General features: G+C 37.6%; 1 protein-coding gene across 2 annotated transcripts in view; it reads left to right on the top strand.

The window, feature by feature from the left end:
• Positions 1-20,278, top strand: part of rrp1 (ribosomal RNA processing 1) — a 52,382-nt gene that overhangs the window by 8,500 nt on the left and 23,604 nt on the right. For both annotated transcript variants that reach the window (XM_066707094.1, XM_066707095.1), the window contains exons 10-12: positions 14,846-14,943; positions 16,183-16,202; positions 16,963-17,103. In XM_066707094.1, the coding sequence (XP_066563191.1) occupies positions 14,846-14,943; positions 16,183-16,202; positions 16,963-17,103 (259 nt within the window). The remainder of the gene's footprint in view (positions 1-14,845; positions 14,944-16,182; positions 16,203-16,962; positions 17,104-20,278) is intronic.

Genomic DNA, 20,278 nt, shown 5'->3' with positions numbered 1-20,278 from the left:
GTGCGGCAAGAAATGTGCATCAGAAACGCAGACAAACATGGAGGAGAGTGAAATGACACAGACTAACATAACCAAGAGATACTTTAATGCGCAAGCGCACACTTTCTGCCCCACTCTCGTCGCCGGGCTAAACTCGATCTGCAGGCACCCCCCACCCCCACTAATTTAGATTGATATAATTTGTATAAAATTAATAATAACGTTTGTTTGCATTTTAATAAATCGGAAAGCAATGCAAACACATGCAGAAAGTATCATTTTATTAAGATGATGTAGTGGTTCAACAGTTGTATTATTATTACTTTTATTATAACTATTTTGTATGAACAACGTGCTGTACGGGTAAGTAGAATCGAAACGCAACAGTCAGAAAGAGATGTCTGTCTAGCAGATGTTAATACGCCACTATAAACCCTGCTGTGGTAAATCTACCTGAATCTATACCATTTTACAGCGCATGTGTTGCGTGATTACTATTACTTGTGTTATTGTTGTTATGTGACAGTAAATCATAATGTGTATATGTATATATGTGCTCTGTCTGAGGAGCAAGTCGAAACGCGTAAGCATTATGATGTTCACTTTTTCTCGAATACATAATTTTTTAGACATCTGTGAATATGGACTGTTTTTAGACGGGAGCTGCTGTCCATCCTTCCTTGACCGGATAACTGTTCTATATAAAATCCCTGGGATAATGCACCCCGCTTTTAAGATTTATTAAAACTATTGTAACGCCAGCTATTTTTAAACGTGTGTGTGTATATATATGCATGTGTGTGTGTGTGTATGTATATATATATATATAAATAATCCCATAACACACATCGAGATATTTTTAGAAGTCATATCGCCCAGCCCTAGCCTACATACATGCATAAATGACCAAATGAATAAACAAATAAAGACGGAGTTTGCTTTCAAAAAATAAAAAATATTTAAATTATAGTACTGGAAGCACTTGTTTTTTGTTCCAGTGAGGGAGAAGCAGAGAAATTATTGGTTGACTGCATTTTAGCTGGGTTTTTTTTTCCCCCATTTTTATAGACCATGTAGGATGTAAATGAAAAGTATCTTATGTTTGCAGTAGGAAAAGCAAATCTATTGCAACCAGGAAGTGTCTTGTGTTTTTTTTTTTTTTTTTTGCATGTACATCAGTGAGGAGGATGCTTAGTTCTGTTACTGTTATTTCACGTTTACTGAAAACACGGGTCCTTTTCTTCTGTACTTCCTGTTTTCCCTGTTCAAAAATGAACCTGTCTCAATGTTTATTCAGTGCAGCGAGTTCATACAGTATTACTGGACACTCACTACCTCATAGTAAATTTAAGGGTGCTCCAATCAGGATTTTTGGGGCTGATCACCGATCGCTGAAAGCAGTATCGGACTTTACCGATCATGGGTCTATTTGAAGCCTTCTATTTCTCATGTAGCATTATTTATTTAATGTTTTTTAACAACAGTGTATATTAAATATTACAATTAAGAGATGATAAAGTATCATGAATTGACAACTGTTTATTTATTGGCAGGAAACGTGCAACATATTCCACTCCCTCTCTTAGAGACACTCTCTTAGAGATGCAACTTAAACCATAGCAGCCTATGCTTGGTTGTTGAGAACAGCTTAGAGCTTAACAAATATAGCTTTCCTGTGGAATACATTACAAAAACAGAACGGAGGAGAAAAAACAAAAACTTGTACCTTCATATCTGTATTTATCTATATGTCACTTTATCTCACTTCTCAGGGCAGGCCTAACAAGCCAGGCCCATTGTAAGTTCACATCTCTTGGGATGTCAAGAAACGCAGCTGACAATAACAGATCCACAGCTGCACTGTCATGATGGCTTTTGCATCATGAGTCAATGATAAACTCTGGATTTGCCGCTTTTTGTTCTGGAAAGCTCGGGCAGTTTTTGTGGGCTTTTAGAGGGGTAGAGAGAGGAGTAGAGGGGGAGAGAGAAGGAGAGTGGGGTAGAGAAACAGAGGGGGGAGATTAATACATTCATATCTCCCAAAGCTTGCTTCTTAAGCATCAAAGGCAGATTTTTCTTTATAAATATAAGCATCTCTGCATTTTTGGCAGACAGCTTGTTCCTCTTCTGATCTACAATATTCCCTGCTGTGCTATAAAGTCGCTCGCTATCTACATTTGTACACGGTGCACAGAGTTAGGCGCGTGCTGCTTGTGCGAGAGTGGGAAAACTGCTTTTATTGTCCTGCCAAAAAATTATCGGCTGTCCGCTCCCTGGGATAACTGGCTCCGATAGGTAAGAGGTTCATCTGCGATGATGTTGAGCTGCTGATGTCACCGCCACCATGTTCACCATCTTCATCCAACAACTCAGCATACATAGCATGCAAGGAGCCAGCTCATTGTACTTTCTCTGGGGGCTCGTAGCCACCGGCTGCCAAACTTGCCTCGCCATTCTGCTGCTCCGCTCCAGTCCAGTGGCCAGGACATCATAAAGCAGCCCACATATCTGGGGCTTGAGTGCGTCGTGGAAATGTCTTTATACCTTTTTATTAACAAGAAAAACAAAACTTTTTTTTTTTTTTTTAATCAGAATCAGAAATACTTTATTGATCCCAGAGGGGAAATTGGGATAAGATACAGTTGCTCCATTCTAGAAAATAAATATGTAACAGCATAGAGAAATTATAAGAAAAAAATAAAATAAAGAATAAGACATTTTCTATAATTTAATGTATTTCTTAGGTTGTGCTTGGCTATTGTTTTGATTAGTCATAGTCTTGGCCTCATAGCATACTCCAAATTTGTGTTATTATTCTGTAGTCTTATTATTAACTCTTCTTCCAAATGCTTATTTTTACAGCAAATTTAGCTGAATTTGAAGGAAATGCCAGCCATCCTACTGCCTACACAAAAAAAAACACAACACTGTATTCATTTCAGGCTGAAAATTTCAGCAATAGCTCCTTTTATCAATCATTTAGGCCAAGCTAGATATTCTTTGAATATGAATTGAGGAGCCTACTAGAGTTTTTCAATTTATATTGATTCTGAATTGAAACGTTTTCAATACTCATTTGCCTGCTTTCTCGCCTGCTCTTTAATTCGCTCTGACGGCAACACAGCTGGAGACACACACACGGCAAAGTGAAGAAGTTGTGAATTAAGTTTTCTTACCTCGGATCAAGCATTGTAGCAATGGTATACAGGCGCTCAGGTTCAATGTCACTGAATCTCTTCTGTACCGCATCCCTCATGGCCTTTCCTTTACCATGTTCTTGGCATTATCCCTTAGAATAGCATGCACTTCTTCCTTCTGGATTTCCCATGCCCGAAACATGTTGCTGAATGCGGCAACAAGAGCCTCCGCGGTGTGTGACCCTGAAAACTCTTGAGAATGAAGAACACATTTTTGTAGTTCGAAGTTTTGATTAATAAACTGCGCAGTTAGGCTCAAAATGGACATGGGACACACACTCGAATTCCAAATGTCACTTGTGAAACTGATTGTGATGTTGTTCTTCATAAGGCTGTCGACATGTGTAAACACTGTTTGGTATAACTGTGGCAGTGAAATATTTATGCCCTGGCAGAGTGTTGCTTGAATCCAAGTAGGACATGAATTGCCAGAACCCTTCGTGTACCACAATAGACAGCGGCTGGTGATCAAGGCATAAGAATTCCATTATTTTGGCTGATATTTCTTTGTTTCTTGCTGTCATTCCTGTAGGGTTGATGTCGTTGCAATGTCTGTTACCAACAGCTGAGTGAGTGGCGCCTAAGCTGCTAAACGGTCATGCTCTCTCTGCCTTAGTGCTAGCTAGCTTTGGAAAAATGCTCATATTCCTTCATAGTAAATCCCATTTTTACTGACAAATAGTTTAGTTTATAATAAACCTAATAACACTGACCGCTAATCACAAATTACAAATCAGACCAGATCAGACGAGATGTTTTATCTTGTGAGCTTTTCATGGTATGCAAGTTTTGATTTGACTCGACTTTCTTTTCTTGAATTGTTTTGTTAATCACTGGTTAATTCTGCTTTGAGATCCTGTTGAAACATATCGAAATTGAAGTGCTTGCTACACAAACTGAATTTGTTGGACCTTTTATCTGACTGAACGTGTCACTGTCACTGCACTGTGTGGCCGCAATGACGTCACTGATTGTCTGCTACAGAGAAAATTGCAGCCAACTATACATTCATAAATCATGGTTTTCCTCAATATATATTCACTTCAGACTATTTTTGACTGCCATATTTAAAACAATACAGCTAACTGAATCTGGATATATAAAATTGTGGTGCAGTTCCCATTTAATAGGTGTCACACTTTATTTTTGCATCACTCATGGAATCAACATAATTTAAATGTGGCTTGGTAACTGTACAGACAACCACCATTTAATGGCCCTAAAGAATGACTGAAAGGCTTCTTTTGCTCCTATGATTGAAAGCGCCAGAGCTGACTGCAGCCACAGCAGGGTCTTTCAAAGAGGTTAGTTCAAAGACTGCTGTTATGGAAATGTGTAGATGCTATAGCTGTGAACAATCTGCCAGACAGCTATTCCAATTTCTCACAGCAGGAATGTGTATTTTCTAAAGTTTTATATTAATAATGACAATAATAAAAGCCGGTATTGACAATCAATAATTTTTCACCACGGTGAGTGCGTGTCACTGCGGTGAGGTGGTATACTGTTTACTAGTCATTTGTATCCCATTGTAAGCACAATTTCAACCAAAAACTAGCCTGACCAGCAAAAATGTTTCATTTCATTTAGACAGGTTTTTCACTCTTTTTCACAGAATTGATCTATTCTTCCAAGTTATCGAATACTAACTTCCCTTCAAAAAATTGAATACTTGTCACCATCCCTAGCAACCACACATATACACCAGGGTTGTGAAGAAATTTGAATTTTGAATTAGTTGACATCAAACTTTGCACTTTTTTTTGTTTTTCAAATTTGAACTCTGTTGAATACTGAACTAAAATCTTTTAAATTCGAATTTATGTCAAATATTTGTGTCTACCCATTGCAACATGCGTGAGGCAACTCCATTAATTTGTTCAATATGATCCAAATTTTATTTGCATCTCTCACTTAACAAAAAAAAAAAGTTTTTTTTCACACCATACACCTCGGGTGGAAACAATGAATAGACAGACGGTGTTGTAACCAATGGACCTTAGTCCCGGTCCCAGCGAAAAAAGGCTTGGAAAGCATCAGTTCAAGAAGTGTTGTGTTCCCACTAATGCGAGTCATTCCCATTATGACGGATACAAAGCCTGATACCAGTGGCCTAGGTTTGTTTTCGGAATTGGGGGGTATGCATAGGCAAATGCCAGAAGGACTGGGCCATTTTTTAGTTAAGTGGGCCGTTCAGACCTCACTTTGCCGGCAGTTGTGATTCTTCAATTGATAGTGATACTAATGTGTAGAAATGTACGTGTTTCAGCTCTCAACACAATAAGAAATATCACAATGACTGCGTTCATTACAAAGCCCAGTTAGTCGGCTTTATTGTATTCAAGCCTATGGCTGAATAAAGTATTTATAAATTATTACATTTAGATGCCTATTCGGCGTTTGCTGTAAACTCATTTAATTCAAATATTTAGTAACCTGTAAGAACAGATAAGTGGGAGAAATTCACATACGAAGAGGTTTACTTTTGTATTGCAAAAGCTGCCCAAAATGTGGCTATTTCAAAGTGATTCACAACCATTTACAAAATAACATCTAATGCCATATTCATAATGTATAGGTCTAGGTAATGCTGCTTGTTTTCGTTTTTTATTTTCGGTTTATCTGCCTTCTAAAATTCTTAACCTGCGTGGCTTTGTCTATGCTATGCCCAGGCTTAATATTGTTTAACAGATCAACTATGGTTTAAGACTGTGTTACAAGCACAGGAAGTTATATTTGCCTGTTATTTACTGTATTTTTTGGTCTGTACAATGACTGTGTATTACATGTTCACATAAGAATACGGTTCCATGTGCAACAATAATACTAAATAGCGAATACGTATTGTTATTATTATCGTCATCATTTGTGCTAATATATATGTATTTTAAACGGGACAGCGTGACTCCCTTAACGTATTACTCTTACTACAGATTTGTAACTACAAACGATACTTTTTGCCGTATTATTTATAATTTACTTATCAGACGTCCTTAACCAGGGCAAATTACAGTTGGAACAAAATACACACGTTTCACGATTAATCATCCAGCTACAATATAGCAGGTTATAATTGAACTAAAGTGTGCACGTTTCTGTCATGGCGTTTACGGACGAAATTATTTTACCAGTCCTTAATGTTTTAGAGGGAACCCAGATCTGCTGTATTAATTTATTCATTAATTTAAATTGTAAATGGACACTAACTAAATCGTGTTCGCCTTCACACTGACTGTCTCTGCGGATTGTCCTGCACACCATTCACACAACACAGCCTGAAACACCGGCCAGTTATTAATAAAATATGAAGAATATCGGCTGCTACCGCTCCGATTATTATCCTTCAGTTTATTTTAACTAGTCACGGCACTGCACCGGTCCTGTGAAATCCAAGTTTTAATGCACTCGGATATTAACTGTAAGCAGTCATTGTCTCTGTACGTGGATTTCACTCCATGCTGCTAATAAACATGTAATTTCTTCGTGATTGCACACGGCACTTCACGGCACCCTGTGTCTCAAGTCAAGCACACACCTCCAATTCTGAAAGCGAATTTCAATGGGCGGGACGGACGCTTACGGACACGTCTAGCACCAGCAAGTTAACCGTCCACAAAACACGGACGCGTCCGCCAGTGGAAACGGGGCATTAATGTCTGCGTCAGCTCCCGAGTGCTCTCTGGCACAAGGAATTGATGTCAGCGTATGAAATCGCTCACTCATTTAGTTTCCTCACTGCTGAAATATAGTGCACTCAATGCCATTCACTATGTAGGGAATAGGGAATGAGTGAAGAAGTGGCGATTTTTTGACACAGCCAGGGTTTCCTACCAATATTTGCATGGACTGACAATAGCAGTAATACACCAGTAGAGGGCAGCATCCATTGTAAAATACTATAAACGTACACCTAGCCACATTGTCAAAACAAATCGATGATCTGCATAGTGTTCCCGATAAAATGAATACAAGAGATTCTATAAAGTAAACCGTAAAATATCAAATAATTTGGGATGTTTGAGCACTGCAACGTGTTAACATTTCTTTATGAACAAAGTTATATTAAATAATTTGCATATATATATATATATATATAAGAATATCAAAGTAAACTAGTGGTCCTTTACATAGTGTGTGGTGTGGTGGTCCAAAAGTAGACAACACAATTGACTCGCACAGCAATAAATGTAGAACAACCGCAACAAAGTGGTGAAATGTTTCGGCGAATTGTGACAATCCCGGCTTTCCCGTTTGTTTATCTACTTGAAATCTGTGAAATGACGGGGCTTTATTTCTGTCATAAAGGGGATCACTCACACACTAGGAACACAACAGTGAGGCATGTTTGTTTATCGCATTTCCGGAACTGATGCTTTCAGAGCCTTGTTTTCACTGGGACCATGAATAAAGTCCATTGGTTACAACGTCGGCTGTCTCTTCTTTGTTTCCACCTGAGGTGTATGGTGTCATTTCGCGGACATAAAGCCTTTTTATTTGTTAAGTGAAAGACGCACATTGTTCGTTATACAAGTAGACTGCTCCCATACTTCGATATTACCGAAATGCATAGCTCAGAACCGTTTCTGAAATTTGGTATCGCGGTAGTATCCAAGTATCAGTATTTTTGACAACGCTAATCCCAAGTCTACATGAAGGCTCTCATTAAACATTTTGGGTTTTACAGCAGAGAGAAGTGTGCATTTTAGATTAGGTTTAGTTTACCAAAGCTGTGAGGTGCTGGAAAAGCTTTGACAATGCACCTTGAAAGAGCTTGAATTTGACTTTTGAAAAGCTGTATGGACCCTGAGAAGTAGTAAAATGACTAGTAATAGTAGGGTGTTTTTTTATATTTAAAACTGTTATACAGTTAAATGGTTAGATTGTGCCTTAACATAGATGTATGTAATACCAAAAAACCTAAATTGTGAGTTTATCCCTAATAAAATATGACTTATTAGGCACCGAAAACATGTTCCCTCAAAATATATTCCCTCATTTGGTGTTTTGATGGTGGTGGATAGTGCTGACCAACACGCTGGTCCAAAATCTTCCGTAGGTGTTTATTTGGGTTGAGATCTGAAGACTGCGAAGGCCATAGCAAATTATTTCCATACTCATCAAACCGTTGTGACCCCTCATGCCCACTCCCATCAGGATAGAAATGTTTCACCATAGGATAAAGGTGATCACTCAGAATAACTTTGTAATGATTTGCAGTGACCCTTCCCTCTAAGGGACAATTAGACCCAAACCATGCCAGGAAAATGCCCCCCACAGCATAAAAGAGCCTCTGGACCCCCCTCACTGTTGGGGTCAAGCAGTAAGGCCTGTACCGTTCTCTTGGTCTACCACACATGGACTTGCCCAGTAGTCGAGAATGTTGTGAAGGGTGACTTATCTGACCATATCACTTTTTTCCCATATCTCATTAGACCAGTGTACTTGTCTTTGTAATAAGGGTTTTATGCACTGCAACCCTACTATAATATCCTGCTTTGTATTTCTCAATGGGCTGTTCTTGCTGACAGTCTGATCACGTCCTGCATTGACATTCTCAGTCACGTGGGAAAGAGTTGCTCTTCTGTTTTTCCTTACGTATCCCAGTAATTCACGAGCATCAGTCATCGAATGTGCGCTTGCGACCACAATTTCCAACCCTATTTACTGATGTCTTTCCCATAGATCTAAATGTGGATATAATTCCGCTTTCCATGGTAAGATATTAATTGCTTCATTGTATCATGTAGTACACCTGTTTGGAGGCATCTGCATTTGTTGTGTTCCTCCACTCCATTTATTCATGTTTTTCCTTTAATTTGTCACCCGGCTGTTCATCAGTTAATTCCCTATAATATAGCATATTTTTGATGATTTTATCATGCTTTTAAGAATTTAACTGTGTGCATTCACCTTTTAATATTGTATTGTATACAGATACTTATTCCACTTCTACTACTAATAGCCTATATATACTACATTAACTTAATTTATTATTTATTTCTTAGCAAATGCCCTTCTCCAGGGTGACAAAATAAGAGCAATACAAAGTGCAATAATACAGTGCAGTTCAAGGCATACATTTTACGAATTCAAATTTACACAAGTGTATATGAGATATACAGTAAACGATATAGAATGTCATCCTAGATTGTAAAAGCTGATCAGTGCAGACAACATGTTAAGTCACAGTCAAGGGCGAAGGGAAAAGAAGCATAGGGGAAATCAAAATATACAATACGAGTACTAGTAATGCAATGCAATAAGTATGACAAATTGTTGTATAATCTTACATTGCAATCTTATAGGAGAGTAAATTACAAGTACTGTCTGGAAAGATGCGTCTTATGTAATTTCTGAAAGGAGGTCGGAGACTCTGCAGTTTTGACTTCAGTGGGAAGGCCGTTCCACCACTTAGGGGCCAGGGATGAAAAGGAGCGAGCTCTGGAGGAAAGGGAGTGGAGAGGATGTAGGGTTAGTCTTCTGGCACTGGAAGACGGCAGTGGTCTGGAGGGGATGTATGGAGAGACGAGGGTCTGAAGGAAACCTGGTGCAGTCTAGTTGAGACCACTGTAGGTGAGGGTAGGTGAACTGAATGCGTGCCGGTATCGGGAGGCAGTGGAGGGAGCAGAGCAGTGGAGTAGCATGTGTGAATCAGGGCAGAGAATACCAGACGAGCCGCAGAGTTCTGGATGAGCTGTAGTGGGCGGGTAGTAGTTGCAGGCAGGCCGGCTAGGAGGGAGTTGCAGTGGTCCAGGCGTGAGAGGACCAGTCAGGCTTCCCATGGTCATGGAAAATTATGGAAAGGTCATGGGAAAAAAAAATGGTCATGGAAAATGACCAAACAATTAATGGGAAATAGCTACACATATATACACTCTCAAACCCATTTATAACATACATGGGATATAATGTACACTCTGATACAAAGTAACAGTTTCATGGTGCAGAATAAAATTGTATTATATCCTGTTTAAATTTTCCTTTTAGTACATACTCTGTAATACATGTGGTTATTATGAAGGTCATGGCACACAGTAGTCTGTTTACGTAATTCTGAACAATCTGATCATTCATCCAGTAAATGGACAGTATTTGTGTAGTTTCTGAGCAGAATGACGTAAATCCATGACTAAATTGGTCAGGATCTGCCAGACTGATTCGGCCTTTTATGTGAAATAAAGTTAATAGTAAAAGTTAATCATACGCACATCCAACTTACTTGGTAGATGCAGGGTACAAAAAAATCCATATAAAGTAGAAAGAAATACCTGCACGCTTACCACAGCTCCAATGCACAAATATAAAATGTAACCCATGCTTCACAGGTTTTTAGTAAAAACTTTTCGATCTACACACTATCTTCAGGATATGGATTCTGATGTCTTGTAGATTGAAATGTTGTTTTTGTGAAATAAGGCTGTTTTAATTGTTGTTTTCTCATTATCAAACTGTTTTAGAAAAAACGAAACTAACACTAAAACTGGGTGAAAATCAGTGCAATTGTTTTTTTTTATCGGGTTATGTACTATAGCCTACATCAGTGGTTTTGAAATAATCACATTTAATTTGTTGAATAGAATAATATGTATTGTTATTATTTACTTGATTTGAAATATGCATATCATACATTTGGCTACTTAATTTAAATGCAATGGACATTTCATAAAGTTTGAGAATTTAATGTAGGGAGTGTTTCTCAACCCAGGTCCTGACAAACCACTGAGTGCTCTGGTAGAACAAAAAACAGCAGACAGGGGTTCGCCAGGACCACTGTTGAGAACCCCAGCCTACATTAAATGCTCAAACTTTATGAACTGTCCATTGCATTTAAATTAAGTAGCCAAATGTATGATAAGTATTTATTTAAAGTCAAGTAAATACATATTGTTCTATTCAACAAATTAAATTTGATTTCAAAACCACTGATGTAGTCTATAGTAAAAGCTTTTTTTGTTAAATTTTATTTAAAAACCACAAACAAGTTCTACAAAAGTCACCAATATACACTGTTTATCCCAAAGCTCACTTTTGCCAAGTTTCTTGTGCCCTTTGCTTTCTACATACTGCTTTATTCTGTCAGCACGAGCATTGTCCTCAATGCCACAGTGCTTACTGACCTCTGTATGTGAGCCAATCCTAGTGCGTGATATTAAACGCATGACCTCCAGCAAGCATCTGTGTGAGTTGTACACTGCAGAACAGCTTTGATGTGAGTACTGACAAGATAATGTTGTAATATCAAACAAGCTTGTGAAGTAGTATTTCATAAAAAAATATTTTCTTATAAGAAACTGAAAGAAAATATTGAGCGTGTTTTAAAATGGTTATAAATCTGTAAAATCCAAACTCCTCAAACACAAAAATCTGGTAATCTGGTGAAAATATATATATTTTTTCTTTCAAAGAGATAAAAAATAATTAAAAGCTTTAAAGTTTAAAACAAAGCAGTCTAAAAGCAGCGTACGGGAAAGGTTTACTGTAGGCCTCTACTGAACTGACCATTTGTATATCATAATGTTTGAAATGTATGTTTTTATTAAACTGATTTATAGTAGTTTATATTCAAGGCAATTCAGAATTACTGCTAAAATCATTAAATAAAGTTGGTTAATGTTTTGTGTAGTTTCTACTGTAATTAACATTTATACTACATATACATTGATCAGATAGTACTAGTTTTAATTTTGCATTTACATCTTTGTGTACTTTTTTATTAGTTGATGTTAGCATATTTTATTAAAGTAGGTGAATTGGATGGCTGTAAGGGGAGGAGGAGGAGGCCATCATGACAGCTGATTTTAGTTTTTTCCTTTTGTGTTTACCAATATCTTCATTATTTTCTGTGTACATTTCCAACTTTCCAGCATTTTTGTTGTAAATGAATACATTTAGTCAAGGAAAATCAGAAAATGATCATGGAAAAGTCATAAAAAAAAAAAAAACAGGATTTCCTTGAGAACCCTGACCAGTGACTAGACGAGCAGCTGAGTCAAGTAGTTGGTGAGGAAGGGTCTGATTCAGCGTATGTTGCTCAGGAAGAATCTGCAGGTGCGTGTTAGCGTGATGATGTACTGAGTGTAGGAGAGTGCAGGATCGAGGGTGACTAATGTGACGCCTAGGTTCTTAGTGAAAGAAGAGGGAGAGAGTGTTGAGATGGAGAGGTCAGCAGAAGGTGATGAAGAGGGGGGGGGGATAGGAGATCAGATCTGGAGAGGTTGAGCTTGAGGTGGTGTGAGTGCATCTAGGCGGAGATGGTAGGGGAAGAGATGTGAGATGGGATGAGAGTGTTGCAGGAGGGGAAAAAAAACTGAAGATCTGGGTATCATCTGTGTAAAAGTGGTAAGAGAAACCAAGGGATGTGATGAGGGGGCCCAGGGAGCGAGTGTAGAGAGAACAGGAGGGGAACCATGACAGAGCCTTGGGGAATATCTGTGAGGAGAGGTTGGGGGGTGAATGAGAAACCTTGCCATGTCACTTGGTAGGTCCTGTCATTGAGTTAGGTGGAGAACCAGGTGAGAGCAGTCCCAGAGAATCCAAGGTAAGCGAGGCAGGAGAGGAGGATGGAGTGATCGACACTGTCAAATGCTACAGAGAGATCAAGGAGGATGAGGACTGAGGAGAGGGAGGCCGGCCGAGCACAGCTGAGGGAGTCAGTGACTGCCAGGAGAGTGACTCTCTCGGTGGAGTAAGATGTGCGGAAACTGAATTGCAGAGCATCAAGAAGTGAATGATGGGAAAGAAATGCTGAGAGCTGACGATGGTCTTTGAGAGGAAGTGGAATAGGGAGACTGGGCGGTAGTTCTGAGGAGAGGTAGGGTCAAGGGTAGGTTTCTTGAGGAGTGGGATGACAGCAGCTTGTTTAAAAGCAGAGGGGAAACGGCCAGATAGGTGTTAGGAGGCAGGAGATGAAGTGGAGTAGATCAGGAGCAGTCGCTTGGAGGCGAGTGAGGAGAGGGTCCAGGGCACATGTTATGGGTTTGTGACATGGTAGGAGAGAGGAAAGTTCACAGTCCGAGATGAGAAGGAAGAAAAGGATGCTTGATCGGTGGGAGACTTGGGAGAGGTGGGGGGGGACTGTTGAAGAGCTTGCGGATGTCTGTGATTATTTACTAATTACTAATACGTATTCCACTTCTACCACTAATTATACTACATTTCATTCATATACACAGCGCTTTAATACTGCTTTATATTATTCACCACTCATACCTACACATCTTAATTGATTCGCTGTAACTTTCTAATAGTTTACTTTATTAGCTTGTGACAACAAACACTGTAGTACACTTTATTATACCATAATATACACTATAATATACTGTTGTAAACCATATTACACATTAGTATACTGCAAGTACAAGATACTTCTACAGTACTACATGTACACCTAAACGTACTGCTTACTATACTCAAAAATACTTTCACATGCAGTTTTTTTTTTTTTTTAATCTAAAAATACTCTCAAGTGTAATTTATTTACTGGGTATGTTAAAACTATTGCAATACAAATAATAGCCAAAACACAATGTACGATTTTAAATTTCATAAATAGTGTGCACTTTATTTTAATTGTTGTTTTGAATTTTGAAGAGATTTTAATTCACTTTTTTGTAAAAATGCGCCTCTATGCCATAGTATACTGTAATCTTCAGTCATGTCGAGAATAAACACTAACCAAAACCATGGATACTCAAATGCAGCACAGCTTTCAAAAACGTTATTTTTATTGTTTTAGTAAAACTTGTTTTTATTGGTTAATAAGCCCTATGATTCTCAATGGGTGTGCTTTTGTATTACCATGGTGCTCAGTAGTGTGTCCTCGGCTCTGTGGAGTCTTCCAGCAGAAAACTATAACACCATAACTGTTAAACGATGGTAAATCATTATAATAACTGTAAAACCCCCAAAAACTGTATTTGTCTATGGATTTTATGGTAATTTGAAAAATATATTTACCCAATAGTTTGAGTGAATGAATTTGTGCATTATCAGAGGAATATGTGCAGAGGCCAGTATCGTCCGATAATATCGGTGCTCTGATGCAACTGTTGGGCCCTAGTCATAACTGTCTACGATACTGACCAATGTGCCCAATTAAGTTTACAATTGCTAAATTAAGTTTTATCGGTCTCAGAAGTTCAAAACATTTAGTGAGCAATTTCAGTGCGCTGCCATTTTCATCTCCCCTAAGATTTATTGGTTAAAAAATAAAAAATAAAAAAAAATTGGATTGGTTAATTCTCACAACAAATCTCTGTTATTGGTTAAGACAGTTCGTTGCTATGCAGAATTGTCCAATAACCTTTTTAAGGCTAAAGTGTGGGCTTAAGTTTGCACTGATAGTCCTATCCAGTCCTCTAGAAACATGCCTGTGCGGGCCGATAATTGGCCCTGTAGTACTCTGGGGGTTAAATATACACGGAATATAATGCTGTATAACAATATTAATGAGAAACAATAGGTATAAACAAGATGTTTAAGATCTTGCTGCTAGATACCTTTATATAACATTTCTTAGCAGATGCCCTTGTCCAGGGCGACTTACGAAATAAGTGCAATACAAAGTGCAATAATACAGAGCAATTCAAGGCATAATGCATTTTACAAATTCACAATTCAATAAATGAATTGCTTTGCAAAGTCTTCACAGAACTCCTTTTGTCTTGCAGTTTGACTACAAGTCCATTGCCAACCGTCTGTTTGAGCTGGCCAGCCGAACCAACGCCCCTCATTTAAACCGAAAGAGGATTTACCGTCTGGTGAAGAAGTAAGTACTTTAGCTGTAGACCTTTAATGTGAGAGGACTATATATATTTTTAGATTTGAGAAACAAAGGTAAAGCCCACTTAAGGTTTCAACTTAACCAAATGGACAGACCACAAGAAAGAGGTTTGTCTCAGTTATTTTGAAAGCAAACTCTGTACGTTTGCCATATTGCTCTGCCAAATTTTTGCATTGTGAAAGTAAATTCATTCAGCTTTGCTTGGAAGTGATCCAATCCAGACCACGAACCAAGCTGTGGGATTGACATATTATAATGCAGAGAGGCTGCCTAGCCTTGACAATTAATTCAAGCCTTATAAACTTCTAGCTGACCGTGCATGTTTTCTCTGGAAAAAGCTTACATAATAATCTCTCTGTATTCACCTTTTCTTTTAAGGCTATACAATAAATGCACAATGTAAAAACATGTAAAAAATTTGTTTATTACTATTAATATAGACTGAACGTCTGCACAAGTAAACTGCAAGAGAACCGAGCAGGTTTGGAAAAGTGCGATCGAAAACAATTGAATTCTTTACCACATAAAGCTTGCAAGTGGATTACACAAACTTGATTTCAATTTAAAAGAAATTCAAGGTCAGGTCAATTTTCCTGGTGTGAAACAAACCAAACAAAAATAAAAAAAATGTAGTGTGCAAGTTAAACACAATTTTGAATTAGGTATGAAAGTGCTTGAAAAATATAGAACCAAACTGTACTTGGTATAACTAGGGCCCAGAGAATTACACAACCAACTTTCTTCAGTGGTTTAATTAAGCAGACTTCATGACCATCCTATTTATAAATAATCTTCAAGCCTAAGAAAGTAATGCCTTAGTTATAACTGCCTGGTTTGAGTTGTGGTTTTATGTGATTTGGTTTAACGGCTCCCTATTCTTTTACTGGAAATTACACCTAAATTGGGGTCTCATTTGACAACGGTAAATGATTACTGACATGTAGTTGGCTTTATCATAGAATACATTTTTTTTTTTTTTTTTTTGTTTACTTCTATATTCTTTGGCAGGGTTGTGAGAGACTGTATCAAAAGCTACATGTTTGAATTTGATATTTTAAGTAATCTCCTGGTGTGTATATGTGGGAGGATTATTGAAGTATTGATGCATATTCCATTAATTCTTGCTGTTCAGTATTAAGCCAGTTTCCTGAATGTTGCTTGCAACTTTTTTGCTGTTATTCAGCTTAATAAAACTAATGTTTGTTTGTTCTCTCTATTTGGCAGATTCCAAGACCTAAGTGAAGGTAATAATTTAATTGTGAAGTACAGAATCATACTAACTGTAGGGATTTTGGGAGAAGGCAAATTTCCTGAATTCTTTGAAAAACTGATTTGTCTCTTGTAGTTTAAAAGACAACTCCACAATCTATTGTATTTAGCAGTTTGGATAATTGTATTCTTATTAAAATTGATATTTGAATTCATGTAAAATCTTCTTTCAGAAACATTCTCTTTTATAGCTGCTTATTGCTTGACATTTGATCCACATGTTCACTCTACATATTTCATTTTTTAAATGTCTTCTCAGTACCATTACATTTTCCATTTTTGTCCCTGGACTTGCATGATATTGAATACCAAAAATCAAATCCCCATATAATCTATTTTCCATGATAAAAGGATTCAGTTCCTCAGCCTGTGCAAATACCACATTCCCTTTAGATCTGGAAGTGGTCTGGTTTCTCCTTTGAACTGCCTCTGGAACAGGGATACCCTTCTCCTAATGTGATGAACCTGATGCAGTATTCCAAATACGTTTTGACTTGTGCTCTATAGAGTTTTTTCCTTCCTAAGCTCTGTTTCTTAATTGAAGCATGTATTTAAGTCAGCATTTTATTAATTGTAAGCAGGTGGTGTTCTGAAAAGACCTATGAACTGTTGAGCAATGTGGCCAGGCCTTACCATAACTAATGTAGTGCGTCCAATGTTACATTTTAGAGGAGCTTTTGTGTATGTTTTGGGATTAATTGGCTGTCGCAATTTTTTTTTTTTCTTCACTACAAGGTGTCTTCCCCCAGGATGAATACCCAGAGGAAGTGTCAACGGATGAAGATGATGATGAGATGTTTGGCAGTCGCAAGAGGTTGAAGAGGAGGAGGAATGAAGTAGTAGTGATGGATAATACAGAAAAAGGAAAGGGGAAAGGTATATTTAACATTCTGCACTCCTGCTAGAGAGTAGCATTTGCTTCCCAAAGGTCAAGAACTTAAAGTGAATTGTGCAAGCACAATCATTAATTTACTCAAGAGAATTCCCAGGATCTTGTCACCTGCTTATCAGTGTAAAAGTGTGTGTGAAGCCAGTCTCGTGAAATTGATTAAAGTCACTAGACTAAGTATGATGTATCCCTCAATATATAGAGACAATTGTGACAATTCTGTAATTTTCTTTTACATCTGGATAGGTACTGGAACTGTACCACTTTAACAGTTAAGTGTATCGAAAGAGGAATATTTTTCAATTAGGAATTCTTTAAGTGCTTAATTTATTTTATTTTTATCATAGACGGAATACTTATTTTATCCCATTCTCCTTCAATGAATTGCTAAGTTGCCTACCAGGGCTCTACGCCTATTTTGTCTTTAGGAGCACTGTGCCCCTAAAAATGTTGGTGCACAGTCCAAAGTTTATCGGCACACTCCAAAAATAAAAAAAAAATGCACATAATCTTAAATGGTTAATATTTAATGCTAAAATGAAAAACAAATGCAACAATGTTCAAGACATTTAAATAGTACAGTGGGGGGCAGTGGCTCAAACCAAAAAAGGGCAGTTTTTTTCCAGTGGGGCAGCTAGCAAAGTGCCCCCTTTTTTCCCCACGGAGACCCACATTTTTAGAATGACAAACCTTCGCGACCCAACTAACAATGAGTACACAAAAAAGCACTGAATATGCAATCAGACAAAGTCTATATGCCCCAGTCTCTCATTAACACTAGAAGCGCTGACATTTCAAACTAACTACAAGTGCCAAAGCCGGTCATTGTAACCGATAGCTCTTTAACAGCTGTGATATGATAATCAAAAGCAAACCATCGTATAAAACTCAGAAGTTTTATCCATGAACATTAAATCCAACATATCCATAGCACAAATGGAGTATTTAAATTGAAATATGATCATACAAAATGTGTAGTATTGCAATAAATAACATTAAAGCACTTTTTTTTTTTTTCTAAAAACACATCGCAGTCAAAACATAACTATATAGCCTACAAAAAGCTCAAAAACGGCATACAATAAGGAAATTAAATGTAAATATTGGAATAATGCTCAAAAGCAATATTTTATCATTCACAAATCACTATTGCATTTATCAAAACATAATTGTACACTAAAGTAAATGTTTTCAACATACAGTGCTTGTATTCACTGTAGCTTTGTATTTCAATAAACTATTTACTATATATTTAGCCTGCATGTCGGTACAGTCCACACAGGACACTTTTCTCCACTTTCCCTGTGTGAGTGCATACCTCACACTGCATTTTGACAGCCCTCTCCAGGTGAACACTTTTGCCCCACGAATATAATAGCACTGCAATAATTGCTCCTTCACCGATAATGTCCATGAATCATTATTTTGCATGCGATGTGCCTGCGCTATTGCACTCTGTACTAACCCGATTTTGGCAATTCTAGAGGAATGTGTTTATAACATTTATTTTTGTAGTTATGCGGCTAAAACGCTGTAAGCATGTTTAATACATATAGTTAGAAAAAGTCACAAACAGGTTTGTGCAGTGTATTTAGGAACACCGAGTAATTCAAATTTGAATAACCAAATCGGTCAAATTGACCAGCTCAGCACTTCTAGTGTTAAGTTCAATATTGTTATTATGTCACCAGACCTTTCGTTCTCTCATTAAGTAGGGTTGCTACCTGGCCCCACAATCCCAGTACACTTTTAACCAGAGCATTGCACATTGAATACGTTTAACAATAGAAGCGCAGAGCCAGTCAATTTGACCGATTTTGGTTATTCAAATTTGAATTACTCTGTGTTCCTAAATACACTGCACATACTTTTTGTGACTTTTCCTAACTATATGTATTAAACATGCCTACAACGTTTTAGCTACATTAACGCAAACATAACATAAACATAAACATAAATAAGTTAAACACATTTATTTTGACCGGTCATTTAAATGCATAACTCAAATAATAATGCATAATCCGGCCTGTCCTTTACAATACAGTCAGTCTGGCACTCAAGTGGTGATCTCTACCTGTCTACAGGCTTTCATGTGTTTGAAAAACACACTCATTGTACAGCAGGTGTTTTCTTACAAATGTAGTCAGATTGAGTGGATACAGTGATTACCCTGCAAATAAACATGGATTTGAAACTGAGACTGAAGGGAGCTAGTTTTGGAAATGCTGTGTATATGAACATGACTGATTCAGGGGGCATCAGTGATACTGGGAATGACAGTGATCATTCGTGGGTTTTTTCAGTGTTGTGAAAACATTGCGAGTGAAACGCCAGGTCCAAATGGCACCGAGTGCTATCACTCTACTGATCAATACGCGATTGCTACTGCACATAGTACAGAGTGCAATAGCGCAGGCACATAGCACGCAAAATAATGATGCATGGACATTATGAGTGGAGGAGCATTTATTGCAATGCTATATATTCGTGGAGCAAAAGTGTTCACCTGGAGAGGGCTGTCAAAATGCAGTGTGTGGTACGCACTCATGCAGGGAAAGTGGAGAAACATGGACTGTACCGAGCTGTCAGGTGTGCAGGCTAAATATATAGTAAATAGTTCATTGAACTATAAAGCTATAGTGAATACATGCACTGTATGTTGAAAACTGTTTACACGGTGTTGAAAATTGTTTTCTTTAGTGTACAATTGTTTTGATAAAGGCAATAGTTATTTTTGAACTATAAAATATTGCTTTTGAACATTATTCCAATATTTACGTTTACACTTGTTTCATTCCCTTATTGTATGCAGTTTTTGAGCTTTTTGCTTATTGTAGGCTATATAGTTATTTGTTTTGACTGCAGTGTGCATATTTAGAAAAAAAGTGTATTGATGTTATTGATAGTAACAATGTTTTATGATCATATTTCAGTTTAAATACTCGGTTTGTGCTATGTAAATGTTGGATTTGATGTCCATGAATAAAACTTCTGAGTTTTATACGATGGTTTGCCTTTGATTATCATATCGCAGCTGTTAAAGAGCTATCGGTTACAATGACCGGCTTTGGCGCTTGTAGGTAGTTCGAAATGTCGGCGCTTCTATTAGGGATGTCAAACGTGTTTTAATTTTTTTAAATAACACCGCTGACTTGTCATCAG

The sequence above is a fragment of the Amia ocellicauda genome, chromosome 6, assembly GCF_036373705.1.
Source record: "Amia ocellicauda isolate fAmiCal2 chromosome 6, fAmiCal2.hap1, whole genome shotgun sequence".
Classification (NCBI taxonomy): Eukaryota; Metazoa; Chordata; class Actinopteri; order Amiiformes; family Amiidae; genus Amia; species Amia ocellicauda.
The sequence above is the reverse complement of the archived record's forward strand: the minus strand, read 5'-3'. Positions and strand labels throughout refer to the sequence as shown.